Source organism: Ruditapes philippinarum, unplaced genomic scaffold (assembly GCF_026571515.1).
Source record: "Ruditapes philippinarum isolate M1 unplaced genomic scaffold, ASM2657151v2 ctg5242_1_1_1_1, whole genome shotgun sequence".
NCBI classification, from domain to species: Eukaryota; Metazoa; Mollusca; class Bivalvia; order Venerida; family Veneridae; genus Ruditapes; species Ruditapes philippinarum.
In genome coordinates, this window is record NW_026854208.1 from 33,053 (window position 1) to 45,201 (window position 12,149).

The 12,149-nt window shown below is 31.9% G+C and overlaps 1 protein-coding gene across 1 annotated transcript; it reads right to left on the reverse strand.

Annotated features, from left to right (window-relative positions):
• Positions 1 to 676: 676 nt before the first annotated feature.
• LOC132739442 (uncharacterized) lies at positions 677 to 11,024 on the reverse strand. Its single transcript, XM_060727162.1, has 5 exons — positions 10,985 to 11,024; positions 6,513 to 6,682; positions 4,685 to 5,003; positions 4,330 to 4,374; positions 677 to 3,369 (listed from the first exon to the last, which is right to left on the reverse strand). The coding sequence occupies exons 1-5, from the start codon at positions 11,022 to 11,024 to the stop codon at positions 743 to 745; spliced, it is 3,201 nt and encodes a 1,066-aa protein (XP_060583145.1). The 3' UTR covers positions 677 to 742.
• Between the last annotated feature and the right edge of the window lie 1,125 nt (positions 11,025 to 12,149).

Here is a 12,149-nt window from a genome sequence, read left to right on the forward strand (position 1 = left end):
GTACTTCAGAAAATGAACAAAAGGCAATGCTTCATGTCAAATACTAGTACCTCAGCTCTGGGAATTGTTGTAAAACACAATAAGACTTCCTATATAAGATTATCTAAAAGTGTACCCTAGGGTGGGACCAATATCGACCAAAGGGTAATGATTAATATCAGTTTTGTTTAGGTTTACACATCAATACTACAGGCAAAATATTTAAGCTCTATTATTGTACATTGTAATTTGAGATAATAAGCCTCCCATATGGGTCATAATAAATACTACCTGGGCGGGGCCAATATTGATTCAAGAGACATTAATATCAGATTTCTTGAGGTCCACAAGACAATGCGTAATGCCTTAGACATTGTTGTTCAAACAATTATTGTTTTACTATAAAGTAAATATAGTGTGTGTTAGCTATCGACAACTCTTGATAATAATAATGTTGATATTGGCCCCAAGGACATAAATAGTGAAATATTAGTTTAAGCTACAGATTGCTAAGTAGAAACATAAATAAAACTTTCTTGTGTTTAATCTATTTAACATAAATCCAAATTTTCCTGACGAAAATACTAAGTTTCCATTCATGTTTTAAAATTGAATATTATTGAAATTTAACAGTTTTGGTACAGAACAGTATTGGTTAAATGTCTGACTCAAAATAAAAGTAATACATGCCTTTTTCCCCTGTCACATAATTCATAATCTATTAATTGTCTATATATGTTCATTTAATATAACCGAGTACTTTTTATTTCAAGTTTGTTGTTGTTTTAAACTGAAACAAGTAATTTCCATACTGTGTTGTGTCGTCAAAGGTAACCACATAATTGTCTGAGTTTTTTACAAATGCTTTAAAGTTTTCAAATTCTGTTTCTGGATTTATATCACAACCTCTCACATCTACTGACACTGTATCTGGTAGTTTTGTTATATCAGTAATGAGATCATGTAACACTGAACAAGACATTTTTATCCTATACATGTTAATGTACTCAATATTGATCATTTTAGGTGACAGTGTTAAAGATCTGTCACCTAGATTGATTCCTAACAATCTAACATGTTTCACATGAAGCAACAATGGTAATGTTTGTAACATTGTTTCTATATCACTGGAAGACTCTAGGAAATTACACGTAAATGTATGTAGTTTACTGGCTGCTGGTAGTTGACTAAGAAAAGATGACACAACACCAGGTTTATATAAGTTACCTATAGTACATTTCTCTAATAACGATGCATTCATGTTTAATTTTGACACAGGGATCTGATGCAATCCCAAACCTCTTAAATGTGAATGTTGAGACAGGTCTATGTTGAATCCTTTACACGAAGTGTCATGGTCACTGCAGTATAAACTGCACAATTGTACATCCTTCAATGATATTTTACTGGTAAGGAAATTTAATAATGTCTCCATTGCTCCATGAGCCATAGTAAAACCGTCTATGTGTAAACACTCAAGGTGTTGTAATGTTACCATTCGTCCAATTATCTCTTCAGACATCGGGCAACGTTCAACTTGGAATTTCTTATTTTCCCATTTACTTGATATCACACATAAACATCTTAAAGGGTTCAATAACAAGCGAATTATTTCATCTTCTACTAGTTTACCTCTATAGAATAATTTCTGTATATTTGGAAGGTCAGAGAGTGTAAACAAACTGATAATATCTTGCAGACTGCAAATATCATTATTTTTTATCATTATTGACTTTATGTTCTCTTTGTTTTGGTAACATAGATGTTGTAATTGTTTAAAGTAATTTTTTTGTTGACATTTTTCTTTGATTAAGAAATCCTGTAAACACAATTTGAGGTCTTTGTTTTTCTTATTTTCTTTGAAACATGACATGTACATATCTTGTATGTCTTGTAATGAATCAAAGTACCTGTAATAATTATATGTCATTGTTCTGTATTTCCTTGTTTTTTCATCATTGTTTATCACAGGCATAAAATCGCATGATAGTTCAGACATTAGTTTAGGGTTCATGTTGCTAATAAAGACAAATACTTTTGACATATTAAGAATTTTTTGTAAACTGTTGCACTCTCCAAAGATGATTTTCTTAACCTCAATTGTATTACTAAAACTTATAAATATTGCTGAAAAGTATTCTTGTACTGTTTTATGGGAAAATGAGATTGTGGAACTTTCACTTACTAATGTTTTCACTTTATTTTCTGTTAACATTCCTGAGCGAAGGCTTAAATCTAGATCTCCTGGGTCAAGATATTTTTCAGCAACATTTTTATTAAATACCAGTGTGTGTTCCTTTTCCTCATTGAACAGTTTATAAAAAGCGAGTTTCCCAAGGGTTGCAAGAAACGCGTAGTAACTATAGCAATGCCTATGTTTGATAAAACATTCGGGAACATTACTCAAAGATATTTTACAAGATAATTGAAATTTTCCATGTATCTTTTCTGTTCTTGATAGAAGAAGCTGAATAATACTTGCATATAGTTCTGCTGTCGAATTTCCTATTGGAATATCTTCTATCCATAAACATATCAGATAGAGTAGAAGAAGAGGGGTGGATTCCATATCTTTAAGTTCATGGTCATTGATTTTTTCTTCAAATCTACATACTTCATTTAGCAATTTATCATTGTCAAGGTCGGCTTTCAATATTTTAAATGCGTTAAGCTTAAACTTCCTTTCATTATCTTCATTTAGTTTAACCAGTTCTACTGTTTTGTCGATTTGGCTTGCTTTCAAGTTTGAGACTCCGAGCTTCCAAGGCCGGGTCGTTGTTAAGATTACACATTTCTCACGTGCATATCGATGCGGAATATCTTTTATAAGTCTTGTACACTTATTGTCAGGATGAGACCATTCATCAAGTCCATCTAATATAACAAGACAGGTTTCATAACGTAAAATGTCTTTCAAGAGATCTTTCGGCAATGAATCTGACGATGAACAAGGAAGACTTTTTATAACTTGTTGATCAATCATTTCGTCGACATCGCAGAACTTACCTGAATCTCGCAATAGAACAAGAAACAAAAAGTCAAAGCCAGATAACGCCTTTATCTCTTTTTCTTTAAAATGTTTATAATTTTCATCCGTTTTTTGAGCTTGACACCACGTTAAAGCGAGATATTTTGAAAAAGCTGTTTTCCCAAATCCTGCAACCGCTGATAGATATACTTCCCGTGGAATATTTCTACCGGGAGTAAGCAGATCGTGTAACGACTCAACTCGTGTTGTTTCTTTCCTTCCGCCAGGTAGATTCGTTTGTTTTACAATTTCCGGCATAATGTAGAAACCAGCAAGAGGGGTACCGAAATCACCTGTAAGTGGTGAAAGAGGAACTGTACTGTGATTGGTGTTGTACCATGTAATAAGTTCATTTTTTACTTCTGAAATAGAAATAAAAATCATATCATTGATAATATACTAAGTCAAATTGTAGTTTTTTTTCATGAAAAGTAGACTTTTTGAAAGGCACTTGACTTTCTGGCACTCCATATGTAACGGGTTAGCTATAAGAGAGACAGATAGAAAAATGATCATTTTTACACGATCCAAACGAGTTGCTAAACAACATGCCATGAGGGTTCAAAAATGGCACATAATTTAAATTCGGATTCTCTTGTTTAACGGTATGCGAGCAGCCTAAAATTCCTCCAAATAACAGTGATCACTTTATTTGCGGTAAATATTTTTATAAAAATTGTCAGGAAACCCAGCAAGAAAAACGTTATATTAAGACTAGAAATGTGTCGTTTATTAAGACTACAAATGTGTCCATAGAACACAGATATATGCCATATGTAATTTCACTTCAAAGTACAACCTTGACCTGGGTACCCTTGACCCATGTGAAGACATCCGTGAAATGGCATGACAATTCATTAATTGTCACATTAGCTTTGACCTTTACACATGCGTGGAACCTTGGCATTTAAGGTTAAAAAACTGATCTTGCGCGCACTAAGTGATTACTGAGCGGTTACTGCAAATACCCCAAGGCTTATAAAAATTGATCAGACGATCGGAAAAGCTTGTCTCTTAATAATAAACATAAAGGTTTGATGTAGTCAATAAGTAATATGGTTCTCTTTAAATTGGAAAAGGATAGAATGAACACATTTCTGTCAAATGTTATGCAAATATAATGCAGTCAAGGTGTAAGTAAATTATATAGGGATATGATTTCTACCTACAAAAAGTGTACATTATCTTGATACTTGTATGAAGCATGGAAAATATGCTGTGTTCTGAACCAAGGTTCAGTTGTATTTTACTGAACATTGATCATGATTTACATATGTAAGAAGATACTGTAACTACAATGTACATGCATAGTATTTACTTACTTTCTTTGAACTCTTCATATTTCGATTCTGGCCCTGCTATGGCATCTGTATTAAGACGGAAGAATACATATATATATATATTGAACTAAATTTCTGCAATAAGTTGTTAATTTTCGTTATCCTTAATAAAACATTGCTATAACAAATGAAATGTCTTGTGACTATTAAAAGAGACAAATTAAAATCGAAAGTAACTTAGTTTAGAGTTATTATGATCATTTCAAAACAAAATCTTGTACCTATGATATTTATCATTATAAAAAGTCACATGATAAAATAATGATGAAATTTAAAGACAAAATCAGTTAAGATAATAATTTACTTGACAGCAACAGACATGACAGACGCGACTTACGTTTATCAGTGTCTACCATTTTCTTTAATTCTTGTATTTGTTTAGCATTTTCACTCGTCTTCTTGTTTAATTCGTCGACCTTTCCTACATACTTTTTCACGGTTTGATCTTGCATTTTAACAGAATATTTAATCTTCTCGCTCTCCTTTTTTATTATTTTTAAATCAGTTTCAATCCCCGTCTCTATTTTTTTCCAACTGTCTATGGCCTCCTGTACCCTTGTCTCTGCCTCTGGATCAAGTGGATTCACTTTGAAGTCATCAATCATTTGTTGTAAATGTGGTATGGGGGTGACCGCCGAGTTCAGCCTCAAAAGAACCTGAAAAAAGAGATAGTTCATGCCATCAGTTGCGTCATGATTTCATGTATAATAGCACACACATATAAAAACAATAAATAATACATTTCATAGGTGGGAATGCACTGCAGGTATACTTGAAGATTTGTAATCATTATAATCATCCGTGTTAATTGTAAGTGTTAATATAGTTTCTGTTATGCTATGTCCGTTATGGTCTGGCATGCCAAGTTCTTTGCTATACGCTCTTTGTACTTTGATATTTATTCATTTTGTGATGTGATGCCATGTTATGCTGTGCTATGCAATACTATGCTACGCTGTATGGTGCCCGAAAGCATCCATTTTAAAGCCGCGAGAATATTTTCCGTCAGTTAATAACATGTCGCTGGCAACTTTTAAATACGCGAGATTTTATGTCGTCGAATTGTATAAAATGTCGCGGCTTATAGAAATTCTCGAGTTTTTCTGTCACACGTCTGTCACACGTCTGCTGTAAAAATCCGAAGGAAACCGCGACATTTTCTGTCTACATAGTAGATTAAGCCACGCAAACATATACCTACGTTAGGAAGACGATTGCGGCCATTATAATCCGCGGTATTTTGTTTTGATACATACCTTGTAAAAAGTAGAGTTTGAGCATTCAGCCTCGACTTTTTGAGCCGGGAAATGTCTGCGCAGAACATCGCGGCTAAAATGTCGCGGATTTCTTTCAAAAAGCCGCGACTTTTTTTTGAAGGAACAAAAAGTCGCGGCCTATATTTTTTCCCCTCGACTTTTTGTAGAATTTCTACAACATTTGCAAAAATGTCGCGGATTTCTTTCTGTTCCTCACTTGTTTAAAGACAAACGAGGGATAAAATATAAAGTATACAATATAGAGTCAAACCATGGACGCCACCGGCCACTGAAGTCAAAATGTTCCTTGCTGTTTCCAACAACTGTTATAAATTATCGAGGTTTATACGTTCCCCGTGCGTGACATTTTGTATGATTTTGGCAGAAAATCTCGCGGAAAAGTATTTTGAAATTTTATGATAACACGATAAAATTCTCGGTGTTTGAAATGGTGCAATCGGTCACCATAATGCATGTAATGCTCTGTAACATTAAAGACCCTGTGTGTGCAATCCGATTAAAAGAACAAGTACATTGAAACTTGATATTGATCTGAATAAAAAGGGTCAGTCTAACCTGCTCGATCTCAGTCCACTTTGTTGCGAAGACATTCAGCGTTATTCCACTTGTTGAAGATATGTGACTGAGCTAAAGTAAGAGAATGTACACGCAATATATATTATATCCAATGATAAAGGAAAACAAGAAATAGAAAGTCATATGTTAGTTTACTGCAATCATGGCTAAATCTCAAATAACGAAGCCAGTCTTTAAAACATCACATCTTATGGGAAATATACGTAGTTTAATATAATGTATTAAAGGAAAACGTTTCAGATATAAGACCTCATTTCTTTTAAAATCTCATCAAATTACATTGTATACGTAATAATTTTATTTCTCATTTACCTCGTTCCTGTATATTTTCAAACGTGACATATCAGCCTCAACAGAAAAATCATAATTTGCAGGAACTGAGTTCCATTGAAAGTTCTTGTTTAGCCCGAAGAACTTGATGTTCCTAAGAAGACACGTGATCAATGTGATGTCTAGGTCTGTGGTTGTGGGACCGCTACCACCTGGTGGATACAATAGATCATATTGCACCTGTGAAATTGTTCCGCGTGTCCTTAAGTTTGTAATAGTTTGTCTTTCATTATTCAAAAATGCAACAAAAGAGACATTTTTAAGCTTTTGATTGAAAATATTCCGAAGTGTTTGAAGACCTCCGTCAATAATCAGCATTTGTAAACGGAAAAGACGGCAACGACTCTGCTGCACCTTTGACGATGGTGTTTGACCTTGACTTGCAGTTGCCATTTGTTATCAAGTCATCACTTTTATCTGTAACACAATGAACAAAATGAGTTGATGAATTAAGAAACGAAATTAAAATTATAAAATAATTATAACTAGCATCAAATCCGTTCATAATTAAAAAAATATGATAAACAATATCAATAAGGAAATTATAGTAAACAATTATTGAATGATGATGGGGTGTATATCCAAGTCTATGGACCTGGCTAATTAAATAAGGTCGAGGTCCATGGACTTTGATATTCACCGATATCTATATACAATGGCTGTTTCATTATATGTGTGATGTCCTATAGACTAATGTTATAATGTATGTGAGACCACCATAGTATATATGTATGTTGTATGTAATATGAGACCGGAACTTCCTTAAAAACATGGAGCCTTAGTAAACACGATTCAAACAGATACATAGTTGTTATCAATATGATCAAATTATAATGTTTCTTTTGGTAATTTACCAATAGTTTCTGAATTTCAAGCAACTAAACAAGCGGACGAAGTCATTTTATATTGTGTATAACACGCTCCTCTTTGATCAATGTAGTTACTTTTCTTACTATGATTTACACGCAACAAAGTAGCTTGTAAATTTGAGAAATGTAAAAAAATTAGATTCAACGTTTCTAATTCAAAGTCAGCATTAACGACAATGTCAGAACTTTCAAGAAAGCTTGAAAATGTTTTTTTCATAAAAAGCCACTGGTTATCGAGATCAAAGCGAAATAGATAAACACCAAATGAAAGGCTTATTATACCCCAGAAATGTTTTTATTTGTACTTCTCAGAAGCTTTTTATTTTATTTTGTTTTATAATTATTTTTTGGCAGTTATTGGCCAATTATCTGAACCATCTTTTTCTTCTGTTGCTTTTTGGCAATTGATACATTTAAAGGGATTTAGTATTTTGCATATCAGTCAAAATACTACTTTGTTAACATTTTACTTCTTTTATAACTCATAATTTCACAATTAGCGATACATTCTTCATATCAAAAACATTTAACATGCACTTAAACCATGATTTTAAATTCATTTTATCCCATTTTGAAAGTAATAATTTATTTATTTCTGAGGTATAATTTGCCTTAAAGACAGTTTAATAGAACATTTATACTCGTATATTTTGACATTTTTGCCCATTTTCAAATAATATACATGAGTAACATGTTTGAAACAAGTATTAACATCAAACCTGGCATATATCTTTTGGCGAAAATTTATTTTTCCAACGACAAGCTTCGTTTAGATTGCACGAACTCCTTGCACAGTTTGTCGTAACTTTTATTAAAACAAAATCCTCAATATAAATTAACTGGGAACTTTATTATTTAGATAATTTTAAACAATGACTCAAATTTACAGTTAACAATGGAAGTTGTGAATCCTTTATTTTAACCAAATGTAGCACCTTACCATATAACTACATATTTTTTTTACAAAAAGGCAATCCTTGGTCGTATTGAAACATGTATACAGTATACCTTAAAAATATGTTTATATGTCTAAAAAGAATTTTGTGATATCTTCTTTTGAATATTAAAATCAAACAAAAGGCTATTGTCATTTGAGGTATTTCTTAAATGCAGTCTTGTTCTAGTGTGATAGTATCAAACCACGAGACAGTTTGTACAATGAAAAATGATTTAACTTTTGTACATTTATGAAACTATGCCAGTGAAGTAAAGTAAAGATCAAAATGCATGCATATCTAAACCACAAAATAAAAAATTTTCAATGTTTTTTTTATATCTAGTTTGATTTAACTTATTTACATGATAAGGATATATATCAGTAATGAGCCATCAAGAGCAAAGAAGATACTCCTAAACTCGACAAATGTGTGTGTTTTTGCTTTTTTTGTTGCAGTTTTTGCCGTCTAATCCCGGGATGCATTTTTTAAAAGAGTACATTTATTTACAAAACGTATTAAAAAAGAACTTTGATTCCGGTTAAGGTTCCGCTGAAAAAAATCAAAGGTTTTATTCTCATAACACCAGGAGGTCATAGACCAATGTGGCCGACATTTACATACTATATATGACTAAAGCAAGTTAACATTAAATAAAACATGTTGTATTTAAATCTAAGCATTGAAGTATCATAATAACATTTTCTTAAAGCCCTAACATCTTGAAAAATAAGCTTGAAAAAGCATTGCTTTTAATTTGTAAATTTCGTTTGTTCGTAATGTAAATGCTTTTTTAATTTTCTTATGACCTGCTTACATTTTGTAGTGATCAAATAAATATATTTATACATATTTAATCGCCTATGGTACAATTCTCTTTCTCAGATCGTTAGATAAAAGACGTTCTATTGCACGAAGTATTTCAAAATTTGTATATCACAAATTTGGTTTTGACATTTTTTGATTTATAAAGATATTGATTGTATACATTCAAATATTCATTATACAATGTCAGATGAACTTACATGACACCAACAAAAATACTGTTAATGAATGAATTAAGTTATTTAAGTCTTTGTTGAATCTAAGGACAATTGTTTTACAACAAATGATATATGATAATGATTAGATCTAAATACAGAATAAAGTGCGTCAATGAATGATGTAAAGCGGATCCTTTTCATTATGTGGCCGTTAGCTGAGAATTTCTTTTGTCACGAAAAAAGCACGGTTTTAAAAGCGACATACCGGTTATAACAGCCCTTATCTATTTTATTTTACACGGATCTTTCTGTATAAGGAAAATGTAACAAAATAAATGCTATCGAATAGTTATCAAACAACACAGCTTTAAATGATTACTGTACACATGTATGCATTTATATTGAATGTTCTCAATCTAACTGACCTTTTACTAGTATAGTCGGCGTGTTGCCCATTTTTACTGCACATATTTAAACTACAAAATTTAGGTAAAAATAGTATGAATATAGTTACATAAAAAAATTGCCAGTTTTTAGCACGACTTTTTATGAAGAAAAAAAAGGTATTGTTACAGTTATGTCAGCGTTGCCGTCCGTTGACGATTACTTTTTCAGTTCTTGTATTTTCTTCATACTTGTCTACGACAACCCTTGGAACAAGACCTTCAAGTAGACCAGACTAAACATGACGTTCTTTCATAAATGACAATGACCTTTGAAGGTCGAATGTCTTAATTTTGCTTGACTTTTGTAAGTGGCTATAACATTGTTATTTTAAATGAATATCTTCGATGTTGATCACAACAACCCTTAAGGAAAGACCTTCAAGTTAACTAGACAGACTATGATCTTAACATTGAAGGTCAAAATTATTAACATTTTCTATTTTTGCTTTTTACTGGCTAAAAGACTTTCAAATTGACCTTTGCTCGTTTATGGCATTGACCTTGAAGGTTAAAGTATTGAATGTTCTCTTATTTTTTGCTATAATTGACAGTTACTCGGTAATTAATAAATAGATTATCTTCACAAGACCTTTTGTAATATTGAACTGGTCTTGACCTTTAAATGACATTGACTATTGGTTAAATAGTCATAATTTTGTTATTTAAGCACGGATTTGATTCATACATGGACAAAACAAGACTTGCTACCGAACGAACATATTGAATAATTTAAAAGTGACCTTGACCTTTTATTGACATTGACTGTCAACGTCAAATTAATGGAATTCTTCATGTTTTTTTCCATGTTACTGGCTCTAACTTTGTTTTGATTAATGGATTGACTTCATGTTTAGACACAACATCTTTAAGGTCAAGGACCTTTATATTGTGTAACTCAAATTGACATTGACCCATATAGATTTGCCTTGAAGGTCAAATTATTGAATTTTGATAATTGCTTTAATTGGCTGTAACTTGGTAATCAATGGATAATTTTCATACTTAGACAAAACAACCTTTCGGTCAAGACCTTCTAAAAAGTTGAACTTACCTTGACCTTTAGATGATCTTGACCGTCAACGTAAAAGTATTGAATTTGGTAAAGTTGTCATTATTTTGTTATTTATTTACTGATTTCATTCATACGTGTACAAAACAATACTTTTTGTAATTTTATATGTTATTGTATACATATACTAAGTCAGAGAAACATGAAATTACCTTTCAAGTCATTTAAATGACAATCACCTCTAGCCGACATCTGCGTGAGACCGATTTTGCTCCCGGATTTGTTAACAGGAAGACACTAGAGCAAAGTTTGCAGAATATTTTTCAAGATGGTAAGGGTATTTAGAGGTGACACGAAATCGTCGAACAATTGGCTCTCGGATATTTAACTTTCAAGTCAAACATAACCTCGGGTAGCTAAAGGTTTTGCATATTGCCTAGTCCAGAATGTACTTTGAGCAACATTTGAATAAAAGACAACAATATATGGTATTTTATACTAGTGATCCCTTACTCTCATTGGAAACGTTCGCGATGTGAATGTGCATAAACAAATTTGATATTTATTTACCTGTACATATAGAAAAGTCCAAATCTAATATCATATTAAAACATTTTTATAAATTTCGCACTAGAACATGTTTTCCTGTGTAAAAGCACTTGATAGTTAAAGATATAACAATTAGCTTTAGACGAATATTGCAGTTAATAGCAAAAACAAATGTTAGATACTCGTAACTATTGTTATTCTTTAACTGTTGTAAAATTGATACAAGTAATCGTTATAACCCAGATTGATTCTTTTTAATTTTTACATTGACGACACAAAATGTCGCTTAGTGTTCATTGGTTGGCAGATTAACATATGGAAAAAAGTTGTTTGACAATGTTGGCTTGATAAATTTAAATATTCAGTGTCATTTAGTAGGAATTTCCGGATAGAACACGAATATTAATAGGGTATTAGACACAATATATTTACGAATGATATGAGAACACAATGGCACACAAATTCCGTCGTTTTATTAAAGAAGGAAACATGTTATCTATCTTTAGTGGAAACTATCAAGGAAGAAACGTTGTACCACGATAGCGCGGATGAAGGTAGTCTAGTACTGGTGTAACTTTCCAGAAACGATGGTTAGGAAACTACCCGCCTATATGACTGAAATGCTTTTGGCAAAAGGCGTAAAATGAAACAAACAAACCACAATACTCAGTCAATAAAAGCAGTTAACATCTATTTTTGTCTATACTAAGATTGTTATTGTATTGCTTTTTAAAACAGTAAATCCAAAACGTGGTCTGTGTGAATAACAGATCCACTGAAATCATTTTTTCTATTGTTTAATTTGTTAAGCAATTTTTACAATTTTGA

Excerpts from the sequence above, each read along its gene's own strand:
- LOC132739442 (XM_060727162.1), bottom strand. The coding sequence starts at position 11,024 with ATGTCGGCTAGAGGTGATTGTCATTTAAATGACTTGAAAG. Across the intron at positions 5,004-6,512 it reads TGAAAATATACAGGAACGAG|GTTCTTTTGAGGCTGAACTC; the intron begins GTAAATGAGAAA and ends CTCTTTTTTCAG. Across the intron at positions 3,370-4,329 it reads ATATGAAGAGTTCAAAGAAA|AAGTAAAAAATGAACTTATT; the intron begins GTAAGTAAATAC and ends TTTCTATTTCAG.